The sequence below is a fragment of the Taeniopygia guttata genome, chromosome 5 (assembly GCF_048771995.1).
Source record: "Taeniopygia guttata chromosome 5, bTaeGut7.mat, whole genome shotgun sequence".
In the NCBI taxonomy this organism is placed as follows: Eukaryota; Metazoa; Chordata; class Aves; order Passeriformes; family Estrildidae; genus Taeniopygia; species Taeniopygia guttata.
Genome location: NC_133030.1, coordinates 26,427,781 through 26,455,439, shown reverse-complemented (window position 1 = coordinate 26,455,439; position 27,659 = coordinate 26,427,781). Strand labels below are relative to the sequence as shown.

Genomic DNA, 27,659 nt, shown 5'->3' with positions numbered 1-27,659 from the left:
ATTCTTCTATTCACTTTCAGGTATCCCACCTGAAGAACTAAGTAGCATATTACAAAGACCATCTACTGCAGTCAATTTTTAAAATCTAAGGAATAACATTAAAGAAATACAGGCTAATAGCTCAAATTACTTCAGAATGTACGAAGGAACAAACTGAAAACTATGCTGAAACAATATCCAATACTTAATTAGTAGCCTTGCTGGTTACAAGAAATGTTGACTTCAGCCAAGTATTACTATATCACAGAGCACATCAATTGTATCACAGAGCACATAAATGTTACAACACTTGAAGCTCCTCTGAATGCCTCCAGTCTTTTATCACTATTTCAAAATCAAAATCTGGTATTAAGACATAAGTGGCAAGACAGTTTGTGTCATTAAAAACTGGGATTTCATTACATTCCCAGAAAGTCACAGATTCCTTTTGCTGTTAGGCTCACCTACTCCTGCAAAAGGACAGTGATAGTTCAGTGGAGGCAAATGTTCAAAAGACCAGCCTTGATCCGCAGTAAGTAACTATTTGATGCAATCACAGACAACTGATTGTCAGACAACCTCTCACCTTCACTGCTGATGCTTTTTTCACTGGTCCTGGTTTGGTTGCTGCATCTTTTGTTTCTTTATCTCCTGCAGGCCCTGGAAGAGCAGTGGTCTTTCCAGTAATAGGCTTGCCTTCTTTTTTCTCAGCTGCTCCTCCTGCTTTTTTACCATAAACCAATTCTACCTTTTCAGCACACTCTTTAATCTGCCAAGCAGTGGGGAAAAAAAAAAGGTGGGGGTAGAAAGAAGCCATTTAGCTACCCATATTGATGCACAGTGTCTCTACCAGCAGTGGCTCAAACTTGACTGCTGTGGAAAAAATGTGAAGAGTTTAAGTAGTTTACTTTCCAAGATTTTGTTATCTGGTGCTCCTGGTAAGGTTAACCAGTCAGTGGCATCAACCATCCCTGTATTGTCAAAATAATTCTCCTAGCTCAAAATGAAGTACATTTATATACTAAGAAAACACTGACACCCTACTGATACTCATAGATGTTCTAAGACTAAATCCGAGCACCTCAAATTATAAAATCTTCATTCAGTCAACACACCTGCCAGCTTATGCAAAAGTATAACAAATTCGTTGTTGGGAAGCAAGTCTTTAATACCAAATTCTATCTAGTAATAAAAAATTAGACCATATGGCTGTGACCTAAAAGCTTGTTTCAGACAACAAAGTGTTAAAAAACAAACAAAACTCCATATACCACCAACCAAATCCACAACTAAATCTCACAATCCACCTCACAGATAATACAGTCAGGTACTTTATGTAAGAATGAAGAGATTTTCAGATTCCCTGCAATATCAGTAACATTTAAGTAAAAAATACATCTTCAAAAATCTGTGCTGAAATTAACTAGACTATAGCATCATCTTTCACCTTCTCTAGCCTAAGACGCATTTTAAATGGATAAATGGAGCCTTTTTAACAACATTTATAACAATACTCACCCGATCAAGCTTTAGTTTGTCCACATCTGCTAGAAATGGATTCACAGCTTTCTCTCCAGCTACTTTCAAGGCAGTGCCTAATGCTTCAAATCCAGCATCTCTTACTTCAGGAGCAGAATCATTGATATGCTGCAGAGAAAGACAATTTATGTCATGTGACTTGTGGCTCGTATCTGAACACCTTCTATACAAATCCCCTCCCCTTATTTAGAATCTAAATCTACTACAGAGTAATCCTTGATATTCTACGACAGAAAGAAGAAGGCTGTTTTAAACTTCAGTTTTCTTATGTACTGACCAAGTCTACTTTTTCTCAGATACAGCCATTTTGTCACCTTTGGGTTTTTTTCCACAAGAAGAGGTTAAACATTCATGCTAAACACCATGAAAGTTCATAAAGAGTTTAAAGTTCTGTAATCTTGTTGTAATCTCAGTTTTTTAAGCCAGGGATATTGCCTATACCAGGGAAAGGGCTGTTTGCAATAACAAAAGAAGAATATATCATTATCATTTACACTGAAAAATGTTCTAGTGTCACTGCCATGTATGAATCATTAACAATTGTTATTTTATTCATAGTTAACAATAGCATTCCAACAAAAACTTAGAGATGTGTGCAAGATGCAAGTGACAGTGTCTGGGATAATAGCTGTAAATCACTGTCTTAATCTATTACAAATCTAGTGAGCCTACAGCTTCAAAAAAGCTAAGATAAAGGAAACCAAATTTTTCCCCTGACAGTCAGTCACCTTCAAGTCTGACATCAGCCAAAACCAACTCTGAGAGCTACACAGCACACAAGAACTCTTTGGTCTCTACACTACCTTCAGGTCTTTCTCCCCAAACAATCCAAGGTTTCACACCAACAGTACTCAAGTCAATGCTAGAGAAGTATCAACTTCTTTACCTTAAGAAGTGCAGCACAGAAAGGTTTTAACAGGCTTTTTGGCAGAGTAGAAGGTGTGCAGTGTCGGAAGCTTCTTGCAATGAAAAGGGATGTTTGTTGCTTAATTGTTGGGTTTTTGTTGTCCATGACTGCCAAAATATCTTCACTTATGTTCTGCAATGTGGTCTACAGTGTTGAATAAAAAAGTCATTATTTCAGTAAAGAGAAAAGCAAATTAAAGTTCAAGACCAATTCTCAGACAATGGGGAAATTTTCACTCTTACTTACTGTAAGAAAGATTGCATCAATGGCCTCCTGCAGTGCCTGCACTACCTGGGGCTTCTTCTCTTTGAATTTCTCCAGGATTGTTGGAACAACCTATAGAAAAGGGGAAAAAAAATGTCAAATCCCTCTTCACTAATATAACTGGGAAGCCTGATAGCCTACCCCATGGTACTTTGCAGAGAAGCCAGTAATTCAAACATCTCTGCTATACTCCTCCAGAAGTACACAGCAGTCTGAACTAGTTTATTCTTGCTGTTCTCCAATACTAAACTCATTCCCGTCATTCTACTAGCAAATATAGACTTTTAAACAATTTCATAACAAAAGGCAGACCTACAAGTTCACATAATTACAGATTATGTAATTATGCTGGAATACAGAGTAATAGAATGGAAATTAACAATTACACAACATAAAGGGCGCTATGTTGTTGTATTTGAAGAATCCAAGGCAGCATTTAACCTGTCTCCTCTTTCCCAGCTTTCTGACAGCACTAAGCATGGCTCATTAAAAAGGTCTCATCTGATCCACAGCTGACAAGATCATGATTCTGAAGCAACTGGAATCCTCTCTGCAGCAATATTTCTCAGATCTACCACCTTGAAAAATCACATCTGACAGTAAACTACACTATACTGGAATTTGACAGAAATTTCTAGCTAGGTGCTCAGTCACTCCTAAAAAAACAAATAAATAAAATATTCAAGGGGGAAAAAAGTAAAAATAACTACAGTGCAGATATGCCAGGAATATGAATAGGTCCATTTTACTATGGACTCTGTAAGAGTAAGGACTTCTGCTACTGAGCCAGACATGCAGATCTTAACTGTGGAAAGCAGTCTACTCTCAAGATTTTCATAAACAACAGTTCATCGTTTGGAAGCAGCCAGATGCCTTACAGAAAGTTATATGCTCTTGCATAACAAAATATAAATTTACTTTCTACTCAGAAGCTGACTATGGGATCCCAACCCCTTGTGATGTACTGTGACCTAGGCTCAGGGGTATCTTGGGCTGCAACCTCCAAATTACCAGTTCACAGACTTCAACACTCAAAAAACCTCCAGATAATACAGACGGCACCACAAACACCATCATGCATGCTACTGCAGGTGCTAGATACCCCTACATACCAGAGAATAAAGTCATAAAGAAGAGATATTTAAAATCATTAACCCTCTGTTTTAGAAAATACTGACAGGCAAAATGAGCATTTCTACCATGGCAGTTAGAACTCACAGCCCATGCGAAATGCAAAGAAGAAAAATTAGTCCAGGGGTACAAATGCAGTCAGAGGTGAAGCTGGCACGCATGTACCCAATTATAGTGAGGAGTATGATTATACGCATGATTTCACTACTCTTGCTGGAATACAGATTGCAGACTAGCATTGCAGTCTTATATTTAAGTAACAGAGTTTATAATCATACAATTCTAGCAACAATTCTGTTTTATAACACTTCAATGCTCAGTCTCAGGAGAAGTCTACATCTTCCTCACAAGTAAATAAATCCAGCAAACAAATCAAGTGAACTGCTAAAATGAGTAATGAGATTATGCAATTCAGAGCTGCCATTACACTATTGAAAAAGTCATCTTCTCAACGCCATTTGCTTGATAACCACAGAGCTACACCCTTGTTTTAGAAGCTTTGCTTTTTCAACACTAACTGTAGCTATAATGGTTAAACTTCAGAAATCAACTATAAAACAGATGCCAGAATGATTTTTATAAGTACAGCTTTCAGAAAGAAAGACAGCTTTCAGAATGAAAGTGACTGTCCAAATGGGTGTTCAGAGTTCAAGAGACCTGACAGTTTCTGAAGCAGTGAGATTCAGCAACTTCCCAGTTCAGAGACAATACTACCAGCAGCCAGGCACATCAGTTCTCTAACTCCATTACTCTTGCACATCACACGAAAAATTCAACTGAGCAGCTTAAAGAACACAGTGACACAGGCTTGAGAAACAAGTGACAACTGCAACTTATTAAAAGCTCTCTTTGCTTCCACATACTGGTTAAGTTTCCCTGTATTCCCTGATATTAGCTACTGGTAAGAGAAGAGCACCATAGGAGAGAGCAAACAGCACTTAACTGGAGCACCAGAACATTTTAGTACCAAAAATCTCAGAAGTTTTTGCTATTTAGAGCAGACAAAAACCCCCACATAACCCAGGCAACAAGGAAACAGAACACCCACCACCTACCATCCCCCAACATTCAAAAAACCCAACCAACATAAAACATACGCCATGGAAGTGCTAAGTAGAACTCTGATTTAGAAGCTGTTTTTTTGACTGTGGCTTACAAATGCATTCCTGTAGGGGTATCTCTAGAACAAGGTAATGTAAATAAAGTCCATTTAATGGCAGAACAATTCAATTTTCTTAGTATAGAAGACTATATAACAGAAAGTTTCCTGTTGCTGAATATTAATGAAGAAGGTCCTTTCAAACTTAAGCTACAAAGATCTAGGCAAGTATTTCAATACTTACTCTTTTAAGGGGTTGATAAGCATTTATAACTGTACAAGGAATACCTTTGATAAATACCAAGGCTCGACAGGGAAAAGGGAAAGGGAAAAAAAGATGTGCAGCATGAATAAAATCAGGAAAAAAAGTACATACTCTTACTTACATGCCCTGCATACTGTCCAAATTTCTTTCGGAGGCCTGTAGCTAGTCCAGCGAGGCATTTGGCAGCCAAAGCAACTAACATAACATTTGTATCCTTTCCAACAACCTGAAGAGAAAATCAGTTTCAGAGAAATTGAAGTATTTCTTACAATAATCAATGGACCACAGATTGGGTTATTTCCACAACTGTTCCAACTAGTAATTTTCTACTCATGTGTATTACATCAACTGTAACTTTTAAACTATCATACAAATAAATTTAATAAAAAATATTAAATTATATGTCCATTCTGAGTTTTATTTACTACCTTTTTGAGAGCTTTCACCAAGTCTGCATAGTCTCCTGATTCCAGCTTGGGATTTTTCACTAGTAGTTCAACAGCCTCTAGAGCCTCTTTCCTTTCTTGCCACTTTTTTGCTTCCTGCAGAGCAAATAATTTACATTAATCTATAAATAGGAACAGTTCTAGAGAAGTATACTTGCCACAAACCTTAGATTAAAACCCTTTATTCCATCCTGAGAAAACCAAGGTCTCCCTACAGTTCAATACCAGTAACTGCAATGAAATACGAAATACAATCTTTTCCCATGACATACCTTAGCCCCTTAAAATTACAGCTTTCTTGCTGCTAAATCCAACTTTAAAACTTATTTATGACAGTCTGTATGTTATTAACACTAGTTTGTTATTATCCATGCAGCACTAAAGCACACATTGCAGAACTGCCTGTAAGTCTTAAGACTCATCAGCTATACAAAGAATCAACAGGTAGTATTTAAGTTTATGCTTACTATTTTCTCATAGAAGTCTTTGGGAAGCTTGGAGAGAATTTCTACAGCTTCAAGCAACTCATATGCATCTACTTGTGGTACCACCTCTTCCTCATCATCGTCTCCTGCAACCAGAAGAAAGAAATGTATCAGCAGAGTGACAGAAAATTTTGACTAGAGCTTCACCTATGGCTCATTGCTTAGAAAGTGCTATCAGCAGCTGTGAATTTGCTATTTCAAAAGACAGATACTCTTTCATATAAAGTTTCTGCCTCAGACACATTTTCTTCTTGCGTAGTGCACTCCATGTTTGGCACCAGCTTCAGTAAAAGCTCCCTTACAATTTAATGCATTCCTTCACCAACTATGTACAATATACTTGCCAATAGAGTTCAGAGATGAAATAGTTTACCTCCATCTGCATCTCCTCCAAGTGCCTGCTGCTGCTCAAATTTTGCTTTCAGCTCCTGTTGGGAACGCAGGAACCTGGTCTGCTTAGGAGCAGCTGATGACACTTTGATCCATTCTTCTTCCAGTTCTTTTAGCTGCCAAAAGGGAAAAGAATCATCATATCAGAGACATTATGGACATACTCCAAGACAAGCAAGCCATTACAGTTTTCCCATTTCAAAGCCAAGACAGCACTACCTTTCACTACTATATTTTTTTTTGCCAGTAAAGGAGTGACTTCACATTCACTGTTCAGAAGTCTTTGACTAAGTATATCCACAGAAGAGAATATTATTGCAAAGCATTTACATAAGAACAAGCAGTAGAACAGTCAGAATGGTGTGACCTCTCTGTAGACACTTTGAAATAAAAATGGCTGAGCATGAAGGAAGCTCTCCTTTACAGCCATGCTATTATTACACACTAAAACTAAGATGAAACAAACATGCTGAGCTACATTTGATGAAACAGTTTGGTTTTTTTTAACCATGCCCTTTTAAAGCAAGCTACTGCTTTCCACCTGAACATAATTAACTCAAGTGGGTAGGAGGAAAGGATGCACAATTTATAAAGTTTTAAAATTATGATATATTCAATCATAATGCAATGCCACCTCCTGAAGGGAAACAGTCACATCCCAAGCATCATCAGATTAAGTATGAAGGGATGCACAGAGGAAAAAACTTCAGGAAAAAACAAAACTAAGAACAAAAATTATTGACTTGAAGACTTTCAGTGCAAGTCTTTTATAAGGGCAACCATTCTGCTACGTTCTATTGCTCAATTGCCATCCTCAGTTCCAATATGAAGCTTCCTCCCACTTCATGTATGTTCAGAGCAACCAAACATTGTTATGATTTCCTTACAAACGACTAGGAGTGACCAACGTTTTGGGTAAAGTTAAATGGAGCTAAAAAAATACATTCCAATTTTGGCTTTAAGAATGCCCAACATCACAGAATCAGAGCATCAAATGTCTGGATATAGAAACACTTCCTGCCTACCTGAACAGAATTTATGTTCTGCAATGGAGGTCTCAAAGCATCCCTTATCCAACGGTAGATTTCCACAGCAAGGAGCTTGGCTTCATCTCGAACAGCCTTTTCTCGAGATTCAAAAAGTTTTGGCAATACTTTGATGATTGGCTTCAGTGAGATTATCTTTGAACCGAATTCACTGACAATGAAACACACAGCATCAGTGCCCACAAACAGGGAGCGATCCACAAATAACTAATTTTATAAACAACAGTCTATGAAAGTCTTCCAGTGCACATTTACTGATTTTGTCATTTACTCAAACCATTATGCTAGATATTATTTTGAAATGCTATTGTAAAATTTAAAGAATATATGCCCTATCAACCTCCACACCCAGCTTGGAATTACAAATTCGGGCCTTTCAAATTACTTCAAAGCACTTCATGCAATCCAGTGTTTAAATCATCTCCCTTGCCAGCGGGAAAAAAAAGACAAGAGAGAAGAAAGAAAGAAGTTGTCCTTCGACCAAAATTTATATGACCTACTTTTTTTTTTTTTTTTTTTTTTTTTTTAATCACAGTACAATCTCCTTTGTCTATCCTTGGAAACAAACTACAGTAAAAGCATTAGTCACTTTTCCACTTGTTGGACCAGATAATTATAATGAGCTTGGGTCATCTTCACAGAAAACATATGTGCTGAAATATGTGCCACTGAAGGAACACATAAAACAAGTTTCCCCAGCCAACCACCCTTCCTTGACAGATGATTCTACATGCTATTGCACTTAATACACAAAACTGCCTATTTCAATCACTGATGAATGAGAATACAAGAACTTTCTTTTCAAACTCATAGTAAAGTTAACTGCTGTAGTTACTAAGGCATCATATATAAATCACCTCAAAAGCAATAATTTTTTTTATTCATAAACATTTCTTCTTAATTCCGAATTAACGTTTCTACCAATCACACTTTTTCTTATGTTTCCCTCCAATTCAAGTCCCACATAAAGAAGCTAGCAAAAAAGGCTGCTCAAGAACTAAAATCTACATGTCTTGCTTTTTAGAAATTCTAGTGCACATCATTTTATTTCCACACCAATTTAAAGAAATACTAAGTATAAAAACCTTCAAAACAGGTCTTGGAAGTAACACGATTTAAATGTGAACAAATGAGTTGCCCAATAATTCAATTCTCCTATCATGACTTAAAAAGAGAGCGTATTTGGAGAAATACCTATGCAAACTTACTTGTTTCCAATTCATATAATCTAATTTATATAACAAGAAAGAATAGAACCTTAGCACAAGATAGAAAATACCAGAAATTAAACTAGTTATGCATTCAAGCTACCCACCTAGGTACAACACAGACAAATTTTATTATCAATGCAGCAAGCCTACCAAAGCATTAAAAAATTTAAGTAGCAACACAGCTCAGAAGTAGAAGATGGAGTTTAAGCCAACAGGGCTGCATGCAAGTACTTGATCCTAACATCACAAAGATAACAAAATACTGCATGTAAGAAAAAAACCATATGTGGCACATTTTACAGAAGTAGTTAGTTGAAAGATACTGAGGAAGGTTATGCAGGTTTCTAATTACACTGCACTGTTAAAAGGACATGTAACTAGATAAGCAATTTAAAATAGCTAAAATTTATTCTTAAATATAGGACAGTAGTTTCGCTTAGCAGAAGCATAGGTAACGTGTTAAGCCCAAAGCTTTATTTTGATATTACTGAAGCCTGAAACAAGGATCATCTCTACGTGCACCTTGGCAAGTTCTCTAAAAGATATGTAACATAAGGCACTCTCCACATACATTATACAGTTTTCATATGAGCTACTTTACTCAGAAAGAAGTGTTCTGTCCATTAATTTCAAAATTTTCTGTTTCCTTTAAAAAAACCCTAATTGTCAGTATATTATATATGCACCAAGTATAATAATTTCATAAAGCCCCAGTATTTTTCACTCAATGGCAGCAAACAAACTTGATGCGGAACCAAAAAATAATCTAATACTGAAGCCTATTACATCATCTTAAATTGGATTTGATTTTTAGGGAGTACTAGCAGCTCTCCTTTTCAATAAAGGAATTATTATATGGACAATAGAAGCTTACATGTTCAATGAGCTTGGCTTTTTTTTTTCTTTTCTTCTAAAAACACACACTGTGTACTCAATTAAACATGCTCACATCAGTGAAGAAAACAGTGGTTTAAAAAAAACCAAAACAAAAACCTAAACTATGTTTTAGTTTTCACATCAATGACTTTATTAGAGATATTCAGAAGAGAAGCTTCACAGTCTGGAACAAGACATACTAATCTTGCCCTTCTCTCAGAGGCTGGGAAAATGGAAGTTTGGTAAACAGTTACCATGAATGAAAGAGAATCAGATGAGGCTAGTACAACATAGACAGCCCTCACATCTAACAAATCCCATGATGCTGACAACTGTTGCTGTAAAAAACACCAATTCAGGAAAGATGCATTCTACTCAACAATAACAAGGGCCTGCTAAAGACAGCAACAAAATTAGACTCCACATATTGCAGGGGTGAGGAAAAAGCAAAAAAGAAAGCCACAAGAAATACCATGAACTAAAAGCTTACCTTAGTGCTTTCCTCAGTGTCTCTATACATGCTACTATGATTTTGGGGTTTTTGTTGTCCAGACCCTTTAATAATTCTTCTTGTATTGCCTCTCCTTTCTCAATTTCTATATACATTAGACATATATCTTCACCCAGCTCTTTTGCTCTGGCCTTTGGCTGATTGAACACTTTATTTACAACTCCTGATGCTACTTCTCCTGTTGTTCTGAAAGATGAGAGAGTATTACTTTTAGAACATTTATGTGAATTAAGTGTTCTACACCATTATCCACAGAAAAAAACCACACACAGCACCAAATCCAAATTAAGGCCCAACAAGTCTTCATATAAAAGGGACTACATCCTAAGATAAAAAAGTTTATTTTTTTCAAGGTTAAGGGATGGCTTCGTCATCTAGTTTTATAAAAGAACACAGATCACAGTTATATTATGATTCTAATACCAGACTATATCAGTGAATAGTAGACATTCTCAAGACTGTATTAACACTCTCTAGTTGAGGTTCACAAATAAATGCCATGTCCTGGTATTATGTTGCAATATTAAGTGTATCTGTACATAACCCCAGCACAGTATTTCACATAAACTTCCAAGCTTCATATAAACTAAATAATTGACACCATTTTTAAATCAAGGAGTGTGCAAAGTTGTTAGATTTTTCAAACAAAGCTTTGGGCTTGTTTATTTGTTTTTAAGTAAGACCTTTATTCATTTCATCAGGTCACAAAGTCAGTGGACCAAAGCACTAACCTGGCCTGTTATGTGCTCTTATTTCACCCTCAGGAGTATGGTCTACTTCATGGCCTAGACAACACAGACGTACTAAAACATGTCCAGTGAAGAAACTGGCAGGCATGAAGATTAATATTGGTTATGCTGGATGCAATGTCACATCAACATAAGTATATTTTATTTCATGTATGAATTACAGAAATATCCTGCTGAAAAAAGGCTCCCTCCTGTACAGATAAGACTGTTTCCATTAAACAAGAACAGAAATTCCAGTTCACAGCACTTACACCACATTAGTGATTCACTTTTTTCTCCATTTCAGAAATTTTTACTTGTGCCTTCAATGGTTTTTAGAACACTGCAAGTAAGTTATGATAACCTAATATGCACATGGAGGCCATCCAGAAGGAAAGCCTGCCATTTGGCAAGTTCTTTAGATTAGAAAGCAAGTTCTGTTCTTAACAGTAGAGATCAGAATTGCTAGTGGCCACTGCACTATTTACATGCAGCTGCAGCTTTTTTCAGGGAGGCACATTAAACTGCCCTTACAGCCTAAGAGCACCAAGAAAAGGCTACTTACTTCCCAGCTACATGAGCATTTTCAACATAAGCAAGTGCTGCTTCCAGTCCTTTCAGCTGAGCCACTGCATTGGAGTCGGTCACAAATTTCTTTATCAATCCAAGATACTTGGACCATTCAGGATTCTTTTCATCATCTATCTTCTGGAAGAGCTTAAGGGCTTCTTCATAACCATTTAATCGGGCTTTCCATAGCTGGAACCAGAAATTGGACATTTAAATGTTGTGCTATTACAACCTTAACTCACCAATCTCAGAAAGCTCTTCAATCATATTTGAAAGTATGCTCAGAAAGCTGGCACCTGCAGATTTCTCTTCAATAGCTATATGATTAACATGCAACAGGACAAAATACTTGTTTGTCCCCCACCAAGGATAGAGAGATGCCAGTCTTCCCCCCTGCTCTTCATAAGTCCTAGCAACCACCAATGAGGAGGTGGGAGCCCAGCAATAGTTTCAGCTACAGATGAGTAATTTCTCCATGTGAATGAGTGTACTTATGTGTCAGCACACAAGCTTACGCCATATAACGCTACTAAAATCTGCTTAATAGAGATTATTCAGCCTCTAGGTTGGATAGAGCTGATGCAGTTTCAGATATGTTAATACTCACACCGTGCAGCTGTCAAGATTACCCAATTACAGAGTATTTAGATACAGAAACACTACAAAATCTTCATGAGCAGAGATACACAGCAAGCCAAATAGATGATTGCCTACCTTATGTTCACATTTCTGATCAATGGGCAATTTCATCCACTCACTGTCATCCCCCATTGTAAATCAGGCTCTCTCGATAACTACAGTAATTTCTGTGCAGAAAAGGACAAGTTAGAAAACAGAAAAATACATATAGGGTGTATACATACTTATACCTAAAAACCCAAAAACATAAAACCAAAGGAAAAAAAAACACAACAAAACAAAACCACAACAAAACACATACAAAACCCCCCAAAAAACCACAAAAAAACCCCGAAGCAACTCCACAGTTCTATAGCAAATCTCATTGCTAATATGCAATCCAAGGTTGTAATTATATTTAAATGCACACTTTGAAGACCAGACCACTATTTTTTTAGCTCTAGAAAATTACCAGAAGCCATTAAAGATTAGAGAGCAGTGCAATTTGTAGTATTTCTCACACTACAAGTCTCAATAGGTGAAACTTTTAGTAAGCTGAAAAGTTATGTGGAATATAACCTCACCTAAGATTGAGGAAGAATGTACTACAGCTAAGGCACTAAACCAAAATGAGCTGCCATCAACACTAAAAACTGGCACTTACTGACAGGTACTTTTAGCAACAGGTGCCATGAATCAGTGTCAAAAAATAATCAGATGCAAGTGTAAGGACAGTCATTTTAACAACTTTACAAACAGCACAACTGAAATGAAGAGTTACCAAGAAGAACAAAACCCATTTTTGCCCTAATTTTAATGTAGCCAGTGTCAGCAACTGTCAACAAGAGATCAATTATCTTGCTACCTATAGGGTTTAAATCCTTAGTCATTCAAGTTTTAGTGGTTTCCCCCTTCTCCCTTTCCTTTAGATTAAAATAAGAACACTGACTATAAGGGTATGACAGACGAGATCTTAGGCTCAATGCCCATCTCAGACTTATTGTACAACTAATCTGACTGCTCAGAAAATAATTAGAGACCCAGACTGATGCAGAGAGGTCAGCAATATTAAAATAGCAGCAGCAGTAGAAAAGGCTTCCAGTGTTATTTATAAGCACAAAATCAAACCAGAGAGGGAGTAACACATTCAACACACCAGTCTGAATTCACAGACCAAGCCAAAAGCTCTATAACCCAGACATACACAAAAATTGATCACTACAGGCATGTAAGTACACAACACTAGCAGAATGCTCTGAAGAGAAATTCAGCTTTTGGCCTACTGAGTATTTCACCTAATTCACTCATAGGTTGTCTGTGGAAAATTAATCCCTTGAATTAGTGGTACATTTTCAGTCACATAAACTAATATAAGCAAGTACTTCAAAACCTTCTGTCAGCCACACAACACTAACATATAAAGCTAACCTGATAGCAAAATTAGGCTAGCTACAGCATACAGTAAAAACAATCTTTTTAATTCCTTCCTGGATAAATTAGAAGATACTTAAGTAACAACCCAACCTCCTCATAATTAAAAAAGAAAAACCATTAAGAAACACAAAGAACTCCAAAACCCCTACCTGTCACTGATACACACAGCCCCACAGCAAACTACAGTAAGCTAGCCTTAAATATTTACAATATTAAAATGGATTTTAAATTTAAATTACAACATTTTAAATGGATGTTAATACTGTTCTCACTATAATTGCATAAACTATTAATTTGTCCAATGGCAGTAAAACAAGAGTCAATGTTAGAACACAAGCTGACTACATACATGAACAAGTGTATGCAAGTGTTATTATAGTTTCCCCTTCTCATCAAAAAACAACAATATGGATATTTTTTCTTGACATCAGCACAGTGGTACCAAGCGTGCTTCTAAATAAGCACTTTTTTTTCGGGGAGGACCAAAGAACTGTTAACTGCTGAGAATGAAAGGATCTACTTATTTTGTAAGAAGCAAATTACGCAGAAGTGAGGCTACCTAAAACCCATTCTACCGAACTGTTAATTCTGTTTCACTATCTTTTTTAATGTTCAACTTACTAAAAACCAAAACAAATCCTCTGGTCACAGTATTCCTCCATGTCAGGAACTGACAAAAAAAGGTACTCCAAATTAAAATTTACAATGAGAACTCAAAGGCCATACCAATCCCAAACGATCATACAAGGTCAAAAGGGCAAGTGAGTTACTGCATCCAAACCCCATCAATCTTTTGCAATGGATCTGCTTTCATCTGCTTTAACTCCTGCTAAAATTTTCTCTACCCCAGCCTCTCATTTGTTCTCTTATCCCTCCTTCAGTCTACTGAGAGAGTTCATAATAAAATAGAAATCAACAAACTCCTGATTCAAACTCAATGTATTTTACCTATTAAAAAAGCCAACCAAAAAAACACACCAAACCCACAAAAAACCAGAAACCAAATGCACACACACTGAAACAACACAAAAAGCACCACCCTGCACCCAAAAGCACGATGCTCATAGCAAATACTGAAGTGGGGGGTAAAACTTATCTAACCCTATGAAGGCAAGGACTTCTCTCCAAAAGCAAAAAACGAGACTGAATTCACATGAAAAGCTTTCCAAACAGCCCACCTAGCAATGGATGCAGGCATGCCCTACAGCGAACAGTTTCCAGCAGTAAAATTCCCTATCCCTCACATTAGTTGTGCAGCCAAGTGCCATCAGCAAAGACAGCTCTGACAGTATAAACTGAGCTGGCATTAGGAATATCTTCATTTGAATGCACCAATATAGAAATAATGGCATACTTCCTCAGTATGGATGCAGGCAAGATAAATAGATGCAGTGGTCTCTTCCCAAAGTCACATACTCCCATGCAAAGAACAAGCAGAATGAGCATTATAGAAAATTAGGTAGCCCTCATTCTTAATCAGAAACTTGGAACCAATTCAAGCTATTGTCTCTTTATACTTTTTTGCTGAAGTACACATAAGGAACCAATACAAGTATAATAGTTATTCTGAACAAAAAAATACAAAAGGGGGAAGAAAGCATGAATACACATACCAGCAACAGAAACACCAGAATAAAATTTTGGCACCTGTACTAGACATCTACAAAGTTTTTTTTTAGAAAACTGACAAAAGCATGAACTTCCTACTTTAACAATAAAAAGAAGCATTTATTTCTCTCCAGAGATCTGTTCTGCCAAGGAAAGAAGTCTTACTGTAGCCCTCAATCAAGTACTACAAACCTCAATTCAGTTCAAACCCTGAAGTCAATAGCAACTCTATTAAAAATGCTCGTCCATTATCAACCAGACTGATACTGATTTACAATTATTTTTATCCTTACACATATACAACAGTTCACTGCCACAAAGTACAACCTCTTGCTTGTACAATAGTGATACACTACAACACCTGGAATTTCCCTTCCCACATCGCAATGTACTTAACTTGGGGAGAATCAAATATAATAAGAGACATAGAGAAAGGAATTGAATGACCATTAAACAGTATTTCACCTTTTTTTTTTCAGTCTGGTCAACTGAGTTCCCCCACTATTTTTAGTCATTAACATCTACAATCAATATTTCAATTACAAAATGGGTTAAGTTACCTTCTGCACTGAATCTGCCATCTAAAAATAGTGACAAAATTATACTCCCTCCAGTAATTTACAAAATCCCTTTAGAACAGAATTTCTCAGAAAGTATTCCATGGTCACAGAGGGAAAGCTCCTTCTTCAACATCCAGTCTTTCTAGCTTCATCACTGCTCATGTCTGTCCTAATGCCAAGATTTTGTACTGTCTACATCTTGCATTTACCAGAATAAAAGACGATTGTTTCTCTTTTCAATTAAGTCACTGGGTTCTGTGTGATCATAGAATATCCCACATCTGACAAAAAGGTTTTTCTTAAAAGCTTCTTTGCAAAGACATGTAAACCTCAAGTCATTACTTCTCAAAAACAAATAGCAAGTGGCCTCATTACATGGAAACAGCTAAATTCCGTTATTACTAGTGAATTTGCAGCAATGAAGTGTTTGACCTACATAGATTTTTTTTCTGCTGCTACAACTTGGAACAAACAGAATTAAGCCTTTCAGGAACAACATTAATTTTGGTAAAATCCAGAAAACAAGACTTTTGAAGCAACTGAACTGCCAGAGTAAGTTTTGTGAGATACATTTGTCATAAAAGTGGTCAATGCAACATTTCCAAAAGCAAGTCACCCAAGAAATCAGAAGTGGAGATGAATAACAAATCTTTCCTGACAGTTCTTGGCAGGGCAGCTTTATATTATGGAACAGTGAGAAAATGAAGACCATCAACGAAAGAACAGGATCTTTTGAAGGGAGATCATGTAAAGGAGAGCAAGAGTGGAAAGCATTTACAAGGCAGCACAAATGCAAGAATTTCAAACATAAAAGTGAGAATTCCCAAATGAATATATGTAAGTTTGGGAAACAAATGTATCAACACATTAAAAGATTGTGAGAAAGTATGAAAACATCAAAGTTTGGATTCACCATGCAGTACTCTGAACAGCTCTTACTCAACTTCTAAATAAATGCTTCTCCTGCTACAATTTGGAGAGCTGAATTGCATTAACATCATAGCTTATAGTATGGGGCACTGCTAAGGAAAAGACTTTACATCATTAACATTCTAAAATGTGATTTCTTTTGAAGCATACATTTATCACCTATCACTATATTTTATTGTGAAGTGTCAGCTTCTAGACCATTTTCTACAGAAGATGTACAATGGCAAATTAGGAAGCCATTTTATGCTAAACAAAAGCAGCTGTTTATTGATACTGATTGCCTACTTCTCCCTACTCACTTTCACCTATTGAATATTACTATTGCACAAGAACATCATAAAATATTTTCGTATTTTGAAAGGTTCTCAAAAGCATTACTCACTAATAAGTTCAGAGAAATCAAGTCAGGTCTTTATAAAAGGAAAAATCCATTTGAAATGTTCCTATACAGTAGGGCACAAATTTGGAGTGTATATAGTCGGATGTCACATTTCAGATAAAACTATACTTCTTGGCAGATAGAGCTCTGTTAGTGCAGCCACAGTTTTCCTAGCAAAAAGAATTATTTGTTTGTTTATTTGTTTAATGGCAGTTTTGGGTCACATTTGCTCTTTGGCTCTGAAATTACAAAGTTTCACTTTCTTAGAAGGTTAGCCCAACACGGTTTTTTTTGGGTTTTTTTTTTGGTTTTTTTTTTTTTGCCAGCCAAACCTTCCCATTAGCCACAAATAAAGTAGCTCTGAGAAAATGTTAAGACTCAATCATAACACAGTAGGCAATAAAAATTTCATAGAATTTTCAAGGCTGGCATTTTCAATTGGTAGATGAAGTTGCAAGATACACAAACTCTTGATGAAAAAATAGAAAGACCTCAGAATAACAAAAAGAAAAAATGCATGCTAAAGGGAAGCTACTGTTTCAGCAGCAATGAAATGGCATTCAAGAACAAACAGCATTAAATTCTCTCTTGGGTGCTTTAACTTGTATGTCCTAAGTCACCTCAGCGAAATTTTAACAGCACAAATGACAAGCTAGTGGTAAAATATATAAATACTTAATTTCTCTGGAAAAATACATTCTAATACATGGCCTCTGAAAGCAACCAGGGGCGTCTTTTTCCATTCATCTGAAAGTGAGAGACAATGCAAGATAAACTGACCTTCTGTTACAGCTAAAACCAAAAGCAATTTGTAACTGCATGTGTAAGCCTGGAGTGAAGCCAGTCTTAGGGAGCCGAGAAGGGCAAAAGGGAAAAGGGCAACACACGGGCAAGTGCACAGGCATGCACTGACATAATTCTAGGGGTGGACAGTCAGGAGTGAAAGATGTCAGCGGGACTGTGCTTGTAAGCTGCAAAGCCCCACACCCCTCAAGAGGTTTTACAAAGCTCAGGCATGAAAAGGCCCATGTGATTTTCTTTAAAAGGACGGCCTGAACTGCTGATGAAGGAGAGCTCCCGCGGAGACATCACTAGCTCCCTCCTTCTCTAAGGGAAGCTCCCTCCAGCACGGCTTCCCGCTGCAACTAGCGGCGCCCCCGCCATCCCCAGCACCTTCCAGAAGAACACCCCCTCCCACTTCTGCCCGCAGCCCCACGGGCGTCCCCGCAGCCCGGCGACGTTTCCCACTCCGCGGGTGTTTGGCCGCAGGCCGCGGCCGGGCAGAGCGAGCAGGCCGCCCGCCCGCCCGGCATTGTCTGTGCCCGCCGCCCCCGCCCCCCGGCCGGGCCGTGCCGTGCCGGGCCAGCCCTGCCAGCGCCGCCGCGCACCGCCCGCGGCCCGGCCGGGCCTGGCCGGACACTCACCCTGACAGCTCCGGGCCGGCTCCCGGCAGCAGCGGGCGGGAACCGCGGGCGGGCCGGGACGAGCCCCTCCCCGCCGCGGGCGGGGCTCGGGGCGCCGCGGCCGCACCTGGGCGGGAGCCGGCCCGCGCCGGGGCCAGACAAAGGCGGGCAGGGCAGGGCAGGGGCGGCCCCACCGCGCTGACCCCGCAGCAGCCCCGGGCACATCGCGCTCCCTTCCCGCCGCGGGGCCGGGCGAGCGGCAGCAGGCGCTGCCCGGCCCTGCCGGCGGCCGCGGTGCCGCTCTCGGCAAAGAAGGGGCCGCCGGGCCGGCGACCAGTGACCAGCTTGGCCCGCCAGGCCTGCTGTCCTCATGAGTCATACCCAGAACGCCCTTACCCGTCAGAACAATTACTGCTCTAACAGAGGGAGCTGCGGTCATACCCGAGCATGCTGCAGACATTATCACAGGCCACCAATCATCCAGCAATCCCTAATTGAAGCAGGGAGCGGTTCTGAAAGCTGACAGTAGGAACAAGGCCAGCCGTGGGGAAGGAGAAACAGTGCCTTCCAAAGGAGATACGAATGAAGAGCCTGGCACCATACCATCCCCGCATTTCATGCTGCTGCGAGATGTGTAATGACAGCACTCTGGTGGAGCTGATGCATCAGCAATCTCTCCAGCCCATCGTCTGACATTTTGAGATGCCTTTTCTATAGTGATAATAGCGACCGAAGAAGCCGATATGGTGGGAACTGGGTATCACTTGCTTCCTCCTCAGAAGAGCATCAAGCCATGTGATGAAAGGCTGTATTTCTCCAGCCATCTTTTTAGCTAGCTGAAGAAAGAAGCCTCTTCCAGGCACCACCAGCACCAGCCATGCTTCCCACTGAATAATTGTCCAAGTTGCATTTCCTACCACCTCACTCTACTTCTGCTTTTCAACATCTGACATTTGCAGCAATCGAGCTGTCATAGAGAACCCCAGACAATGTACAAGTGCTCAGGTCAAGAGACTCTTTATTCAAACCAGCCAGAGCAACACTGCCCAGTGCAAGGCAATATTTAGTTTAAACAAAAGGGTACAAGGCTTTTTAATGTCACTTCAGAACTCCACCCATATAACAGGAACCACTGAGAACAGTCTACAACAAAGCATCAGCAAAGCAACACCATTTTAGTCTTGGACTATGTTGTCTCGAACCAACCACTCTGCTACAGATGCAAATGGCTTTAATGCCATCCTACTCCGGCAGACTTGACAAACTATTTACATTAAATAGTTTACAAACAGATTAGCAATACAAGTTTATATATTTCTTTTATAAACCATATAAGGACAGCTGCTGGTATGTGGGACAAGGAGAGGTAGGAACAGGGAAAAAGGGAACCAGATGAACACTAACCGTGATTTTGAAAACCTTAATTAAAGGTTTGCAAGCATTTACATCTCTCAAATGTCCTTCCAGTCACACATCCTACACAACAAAATCCTCCAAATTAGATAATTAAGATAGCTATCCCCATTCCACAAAACATTCATAGCAGTTTCTAATTGGATGTACTGTTCAAGATGTATTTAAGTGATAAGAAGGGGCAAACAGAAGTGCTGCAGATGACAACCGGGTAGCAAAAAAAAAGGAAAAGGTTGACTGAAGGAGCATACAACATGCTAAGTTGCTTTGTAAATTTATCACCAAACACACAGAGTGAAGAAATTTATAACATTACACTGAAATTCAGGTTTTCTGCATTGACTATTAAATACATTCCCATTGTAGCAGACTCTGATATGAGAGCACAGACCCACTGTGGCAGACCAAGTTTTCAGAGGCAGAGGCACAGCTTACATAACTGGCCCATACAAGGGGAAGGACAAGAGCCAGCATGAAAGTTAAGTCTGACAAAACACAAGTCCTATGTGTACAAGAACCAGGAATCATGTTCCATCACCATGCATTCCCTTTTTCATATTACAATACCAAGGGAGAAACTGTCCATCAATACAGATATAAAGCAGTCTGAATAACTCCCATACCTCTAAAATTCAAATTTCTTTTTGTCAAGTCATCACATAATTTTTCCTAGAACAGGTCACCTAGTTAATGTATCCAACTTTGTGCTTTTAAGAATTACTTTCACTACATCTGCAACCATTTGTTCAGAAATAGTCTGTTGTACCTGAAGGCCATTTGCCAGTGATTCTACTTTCATATATCACTCTCTCAATGTTGCTTATAAGGCTTAGCCCTATCACAATTCTTGAAATAGAAAAAAAAACCAAACAGTGAATTTGTAAGTTCAATATGGGGGGAAGCTATCAAAACAGCAAAGTTCAAAGAAAGGCCAAGCCTGAGGCAAGAAGACCAAACCAAATTCTAAATTTTGTACAATCAACTGATCTCATGTTGGACACTAAAGGGTCAACAGTATACAGGCAATCTGCACTCAATCCTTCCATTTCCTGAGGGGAACCTTTCTCAAAGTTTTAGCAACAGACTTTTGTGAGTAGACCATTAGAATACTCCAATATTCGAGACTCCATGCATTCTGAACTAAGCAGCTTTACAGTTTCAAACTAATAGATTCAACTGAAAGCCTATAGCAACTCTTTCTTTGATACACATGTAACACATTAGGAAGGGCTCCCATTGCTGCTAGCTCAACATCCCAGCAACTACTCATGCCCTTCTCACATGCACAAGGCAACTTGAACTGCACTGCAGTTCAGCAGAAATAGCAAAAAATCAAACACTAAAATCAGCAAAAAGTAAAAATCATAGAATAATGATATATTATACACAACAAACACAAATCAGTTAGAAAACTGTAGCACATATTATTTTAAAAAATTTTTATTCTTAGAACAGAACCCCGGTTTGTTTAGGGCACATAGAAGTACCATTCCTCAGCTTCTTGTCTTCCGACCCAAAAAGTGCGGGTCTGCCACTGACAGAGCACCAGATTCAGGAGCAAAACCCTCTGCACACCAACCTGAACTACTGTCTTCGGAAGAATCATAACACTGTCTGTTTCAGAAACAAAACGAAATGAAATGCGGGAAAGGTGTGTGTGCAGAAACATGGGACACACACTTCTAGCCAGCATATACTAGAGAGAATTCAACAGGAGCATCTCCTGGTGAGGGGCTCTGGCAATCTTAACACTCGCACGCAACAACAGAGCTGCAGAAATAAGAGACGAGCTCGCGCCTTTGGTGTTAGGACTACAATCACCCCAGAGAAGGTTTTCCTTAGGACATTCTAGAGGGGGAACCGATCCTGCACGCAGCCTCAGGGGACAGACGGCGCCCGGTCCGCATTTCCCTTAAGGGGCTCCCAGTTCCCCCGACGGCTCCCGGGCCCACCGTCCTAGCCGCCTCCCACGGAAGGCGCCACCAGCAGCCCCAGGCCCCAACGGACGGAGGCGCCGAGCCCGCGGCTCCCACCGGCCCCATCGCCCCGCGGCTGCCGGGCGGCCTGAGCGAGCCGCACCTCCGCGGCGCGGTGCAGGCCGCGGCCTCTCGCCGCTACCAGCCGCGACCCTCACGCCGCCGGGCTCTGCGGGCGGATGCCGCCGCAGCCCGCGGGCCATCCCCGTGGGGAGATGTCGCACCACTGGGACTGCGCCTGCACTCGCTCCCCCGGAGAGACCGGGAGGCTCGGGCCTGGCGGCGGAGGAAGGCCTAGCCGCCCTCCCACGGGCGCGGACGGCGAACGGGATAGGGCCCGAGCTCACCGGGGAAGGGAGGAGGACAGCGGGGTCTCACCTGGGCCCGGGGGGTCGGGCCGGTGACGGTCCGGCAGCTGCTCGGCGCGGTTTGAAATCGCCAGCACCGCCCGCACCTCCCAGTGTCCGCCGCGCCCATTGGCCGCAGCCGGCCCCGCCTGCGCTCTCGCCCGCGCCTCTGATTGGCCCGTTTGAATCCGGCAGCCGCAGCGCGTGCTCTCCGCGCGCTCCCGAGACGGCGGCGGGGCCGCGGGGTGGAGCGCGCAGCGGCGGGGCGGGAGCGCGCAGCGGCGGGGCGGGAGCGCGCAGCGGCGGGGCGGGAGCGCGCAGCGGCGCCGGTGGCGGGCGGCCTCCAGCGGCACCGGCCCGGGCGCACCCCGCTCCGGAACTACGGAGACGTGCCCGTCCGCTCTCTCGGCCGCCGCCGTGCCCCCAAGGAGGGAGCAGTATGGGGCTGCCGGGCCCTCTGCGGCCGGAGCAGCACCTGGCGAGAGGCGCAGGTCCTAAGGCAGCCGGGTCACGCTGCGGGACCCGCTGGCAATGGACTAAAGCATCTCGGAGCTGATGGATTCGGCTTTGGGGAAGATCCTGTTACAGAGGAACAGACCTACTCTTTCCTATGGTCAGTGAGTTTGCAAAGCAGCAACTCAAGAAACGGCTGAGAGGGGACCCCATCAATGTCTGTCAGTATCTGAAGGGAGGCTGACAGGATGGAGCCAGGCTCTGCTCGGTGGTGCCCAGCAACAGAGCAAGAGGAAAAGGACAAAAAGTGATGCACAGGAAATTCCACATGAATAGGAGGAACTTACTTCCTGTGTGGGTAACCGTGCACCGCAAGACGGCCCAGAGAAGTTGTGGAGTCTTCCTCACTGGAGATGACAGGATTTGTCTGGGCACTATCCTGTGCCGCGTACTGTGGGGTGACCCTGCTTTATCAGGGAGGTTGGCTCAGGTGACCCACAGTGTCCTCTCCACCCTGACCTAGTGTGTGAACTTTTCTGGCGCACAGTGTGTTTTCTCTCCTGTTTCTTCACTTCAGCTTAAAAATCGAAGGAAAAAAATTTATGGGTGATAAGAATAGAAGACAAAGGGACATCAGAATGCCACGCACACAACTGCAGTTAATCTTACACTGCCTTCTCACCACCATGGCCATGTGGGCACCATCATTTTTTTGGAAGTCAGGCAATTTTTTCATGAACTGACTGAAATGGCTTCTGCACTGTGCTTCAATAGTGAAATGAGCAGAAATACAGTTGTTTTAAATGTTTTAGGTAGTTCTTTCATCAGAAAGAGACAGAATGTGTTACAAGATTGTCACTAGTACTGCAGTGTCAGTTATTAGTGATGTTTCATTCATTACTCAGCTTTTTACACTATTTAAACTCTTGGTTATAAAAAAAGGCAACAGGAGCTTAAACAAAACCCCCCTACAGAAAGAAAAACAGCTCTTCAGAACTTTGAAGCAGAGGCTTGAGATGTCTACAGTTCTAGTACATGCCAAAACGAACAGCCCCTTCTGCTGTTGCCATGTTAAAGAGGGGGAGGAAAAAGCAAGGTGGGGCAGAGTGAGAGGTATTATGTGTGTCAAAGAATCTTGGGCCCTTGATTCAAAATCATAGGGGTACAGTGTGTGCTTCAATCACGCTTCTAAGAACCTAAATGTGTTCCTACCTTCTTGCTCCTCTGAAATGAAGCAAAGTTGAGGTTCTGTCTGAATAGGTTTAGGAGTTCCTCATTCAGAGGAGAGTCCAAATAACATGCATGATTCACAACCAGAAGCCAGGCAGAGTGGTTAAGAAAAGCTAAATTTATATTAAATTATCATCAACCCCTAAAATATTGAACACAGTGGTTAAATAACTCCAGAAAATCCAATGTCTCCAGTGAGTAACGTTAAAACCATTACACAGGAACACATGGAAATCACTGTCGTTAGCTCAGGACAGACAGGAAAGAGGTTTGCTTTTTACACAGTAAATCAGTGCTCAAGAGATCTTCCTCCAGTAGCCTTTCTACATTCTTAACATCCTAAGTGCAACGAGGGTCTTCTCTTCCCCAGACTGGGTACCACGATGCATCCCCAAGGCAGCATCTCACTGGAGCTGTCTCTAGAAAAAAGACACAAATTTCTGCCCACCTCACTAGTAGAGGAGGCTGTGTAACATTTTATTGCTCCTTTTCACCATAATCATTTGAGGAAGGGAGCAGAGAGCAGTTATGAATGGTTGTTAGGCTGGAGTGCACAGGGTGTCTCCTAAGAAGCAGCAGAGAATATTGATCAAGGTGGAGATCACAAACACCATGAGCTGTTGGAAAGACTGACTATTTTTCCTTTCCCTTCCACACTTGTGACTTGGACAGCAATTACTTTGACAGGCTGACTTAATCTTAAGTGACAGGTCTGGGCAGATGTTTCCCTTCACCCCTGTCCCACCTCAGGATTTTGGTGCATGGTCACATTAGCTACTGGGAAAAAAAAAGGGCAACCCATTCCAAAACCCAAAAAAACCCAGCTCTTCCACAGGTCAGAGCCTTCCTCCCCAGTCTCCCTACTCCCAGCCCTGATGCCCCTGCCCCTACACATGGTTTCTGCTCAAATTGATTCTTCTGCTTATGCTTGAGCCCTCTGGTGTTGTCCCTGCGTGAAGTGCCTTAGATGGGCAGGGCCCATGTCAGTGATAAGCACTCCTTTCTCAGTTCCCAGTCAAGTCCACACCTCAACCCAAAAGTGCCTCTGCCCAACAAAATCAATGCTTCCAAGGCTGGAGTCAAATAAATAATTAAATAAAAATCTAATAAAAAAAAATAAAAGTAAATCCCTCTGGGAGTAGGGAAGAGTCCCACAGTAACACAGGGAAACCCAAGCCTTCGTTCCAGTTCATTTTCCACAGGAATATACACCAGTCAGCCCAATGGTGCAGTTAGGGACAGAGTCTCAAGCCACCTAGCCAGGTCGAAGCTGCAACCTTCCCCTGTCTATAAAGCTACCTCTGCTGTGAAAAGTACAGGCAAACTGCTGTGTTTTTCAGGGATAGCAGGCCTGTTAGCATATAAACAAGGTTTGAGCAGAGTAGGATGATTCTCCTTTTTAATCAGCTGAAAAAAATATTGCATGGGAGATGTACCCTTCCCCCACCTCTAAACCATACCCCAGTGCATGTTTCGCTCTCTTTACACTGTGGATGGGAATGTACTTGACCTCTTTCCATGTGATAAAAGAGGTTACAAAGTTTGCAGTGAGAAATTCTTCACTGGGAAATTCTGCTTCCAAGGATCTGACTTAATAGTAAATATTTTACCATATGATTTGAGGGGTTAATAAAAATTTTGTTTTTGAAGAAATGTCAAGCAATATTTTATCTTTTTTCTTTTTGAACAAACAGATGACAAGAGAGTATGAAGAGGTGGCACTAGGAGCATTAGCCATTGGGAGCATGCAAGACCCAGCTCCAAATGTTGCTGGGTTTTAGCTGCACAGGTAGAATGACATTCCCTAAAGGGTAAGAGTCTTGGAGGCCAGAGAACAACTGAAGCTCATGCAGCTGATGGGAAAAATTATTTGGCAAGGAGAGCTATTTAGTGGTAACAGAAGAACTTAAAGTGCAATTCTATCTGATAAACAACTACTTAAAATGGTCCTTGCAGCTCCCTGATTATTGTCTCCCATTCTAGGTCAAATGGGCTCAGCCTAGTAATAAAGCAGTTCCTAACTGTCAGCACTGAGCATTCCCCTGGGAAAGACTCGACCTAGGAATTTTCTCTTTTCCCTTATTATGGTAATCAAAGGTCCTAAAGGCTAAAATAATTGGGACCTTGCAGAATTGGGACTAGTGGGGACCTAGCAAATTTTCTTTTTCTTTTTTTATATATCAGTTATGCAAAGATGAGTAAAATATAGGTCTTGCTGAGATCCATTTCCCCCCATTAGCTCTATAGAGCTAAGTAAAATACTAATTTCTTCTTGTCTCGAGTTCAGCACTCAGATTCCAGTACTCGGGGAACAATTCTGAAAGGGGCATTTGCTGACTCTTGTTTTTCCAGAGTAGAAACATGTTTTAACAGGAAAGGGGAGAATAAGAGCAGTGTCCACTGCCAGCAACAGACACAGTGCTCCAATCTGAGCATTCCTAAAAGTTTTTAGTTGCAGATATGAAAGTAAGCAGTGATGCTCTCATGAAGTGAGTCCTGGCAACTATGGTTATTCTCTTTACGCCTTTACAAGGTGACCTGATGCTGTGTCAGTGTCCTCTTGAGCCCCAAAGCAATATCCCATCTATACCAAGACCTCTCTCATGTCAGAGACCCCTCAACACAAAGCCTCAAAGAGTGCTGCTAGTGCTGGAATGACATGGGGTACTTCTGTGACCAGGAGCCAGCAATGAGGCAGCTCTGCTCTCTTCATGGGCATTGACCGTGAGCTGGATGGCACAGGACTTGCAGGTTGCCAGGGAACAGAGACTCCCAACCAGACTCAGGCCAGACGAGTCACTGCAGAAGTTAATGTGGCAACTTCCAGGAAAAGGGAACATATAAATAAACCACAGACAGTGAAAATGAGTCAAAAGGGTCTCTGGGTTTCAACCAACCCACTCATCCTCCTTCTCCAAACACAACAACACAGCTGCCGAAGCTCCATGCTGAAAGGCAGTCCCAGTCTCAGGCCCCTCATAAGAGAGGCTGATCTCTGTGCCCTTCCTTGCCAGGAAGGCAGAGTCCCGTCTTTTTTGTGCAGAGCAGAGGGTAGGGAGGGTGCAACTGTTTCCAAAGCCACGTGTACTTTAGACCTCGCTCTCTGTGGAGGGTTTGCGTTGGTGTTTCCAGCCTGTGTCTGGGAGTGAGCCCCGCCGCTCAGGAGTGGCTGCTGCTGTGTTAACACTGCTGCATTCAGACTGTTCTTCCTGTAGCAGCTGCTCAGTTTCAGTGTCATCCAGTGAACCAGAACTGGCCTGGATAGAGACCGTATCCGTCTTCATGCAGACATGGTCCCGGAGGATCCCTCCACGGGAGCTCCGAATCTGCTTAAGGTCATCCCATTCGGAATCATCACTGGATAAAAGGCATATTCCCTCCACAATCTTGATCTTCTCCTTAGTGTAGCTGTGGTCAGGACCAGTCTAGGGAGAAGACAGATGAATGAAAAAAATACATCTATGGAAAAATATGGCAAAGAGCAGTGCAGAGCTGGAATGAAGACAGTGAAGCAGACAAAAAAGCTGGACCTCCATGTAAACAGCCACTGGCTTTAACTGACACAATGACAGAACCCACTTTAAGCTTCCTTTAGTTCCTTACCACCCCCAGACGAGTCCTCCCTGCAAGGGCTCTCATTCCAAACTCCATGATTCTTCAGTCATGGAAGCGGAATGAGGATGAGGTTGCTCTTCTCATTCAACTATACATATTCCCTGACAGAAGAGAGTAAGAACACTGAGCCTAAAAACAAAGGAAAATATCCCCACCAAACAAAATGGGAAGTAGGAATAGACAGAAAACCTCTGGTAAAAGTAGGCAGGAGATCAATTCTAGGTTTGTAAATCTTTACATCTGAGT

The 27,659-nt window shown here is 41.2% G+C and overlaps 2 protein-coding genes across 16 annotated transcripts in view; both read right to left on the bottom strand.

The window, feature by feature from the left end:
• The window catches only part of CKAP5 (cytoskeleton associated protein 5), a 54,024-nt gene extending 31,742 nt beyond the window's left edge, over positions 1 to 22,282 (bottom strand). For 6 of the 13 annotated variants that reach the window (XM_072929947.1, XM_012574101.5, XM_030274236.4 and 3 more), the window contains exons 1-13: positions 22,147 to 22,282; positions 12,162 to 12,253; positions 11,443 to 11,636; positions 10,129 to 10,335; positions 7,531 to 7,702; positions 6,489 to 6,621; positions 6,098 to 6,201; positions 5,613 to 5,726; positions 5,306 to 5,410; positions 2,672 to 2,761; positions 2,405 to 2,569; positions 1,498 to 1,626; positions 566 to 748 (exon numbers count right to left, since the gene is read on the bottom strand). In XM_072929947.1, coding sequence (XP_072786048.1) covers positions 566 to 748; positions 1,498 to 1,626; positions 2,405 to 2,569; positions 2,672 to 2,761; positions 5,306 to 5,410; positions 5,613 to 5,726; positions 6,098 to 6,201; positions 6,489 to 6,621; positions 7,531 to 7,702; positions 10,129 to 10,335; positions 11,443 to 11,636; positions 12,162 to 12,218 — 1,653 coding nt within the window. In that variant the 5' untranslated portion in view covers positions 12,219 to 12,253; positions 22,147 to 22,282. Of the gene's footprint in view, positions 1 to 565; positions 749 to 1,497; positions 1,627 to 2,404; positions 2,570 to 2,671; positions 2,762 to 5,305; positions 5,411 to 5,612; positions 5,727 to 6,097; positions 6,202 to 6,488; positions 6,622 to 7,530; positions 7,703 to 10,128; positions 10,336 to 11,442; positions 11,637 to 12,161; positions 12,254 to 18,400; positions 18,541 to 22,115 lie in introns of those variants that run through there. The other 7 variants (XM_030274235.4, XM_030274237.4, XM_072929945.1 and 4 more) reach the window with 2 other exon arrangements.
• Positions 22,283 to 25,955: 3,673 nt separating this feature from the next.
• The window catches only part of LRP4 (LDL receptor related protein 4), an 80,748-nt gene continuing 79,044 nt past the window's right edge, over positions 25,956 to 27,659 (bottom strand). The window contains exon 38 of one of the 3 annotated variants that reach the window (XM_041716606.2): positions 25,956 to 27,223. In XM_041716606.2, the coding sequence (XP_041572540.2) occupies positions 26,888 to 27,223 (336 nt within the window). In that variant the 3' untranslated portion in view covers positions 25,956 to 26,887. The remainder of the gene's footprint in view (positions 27,224 to 27,659) is intronic. The other 2 variants (XM_041716605.2, XM_041716607.2) reach the window with 2 other exon arrangements.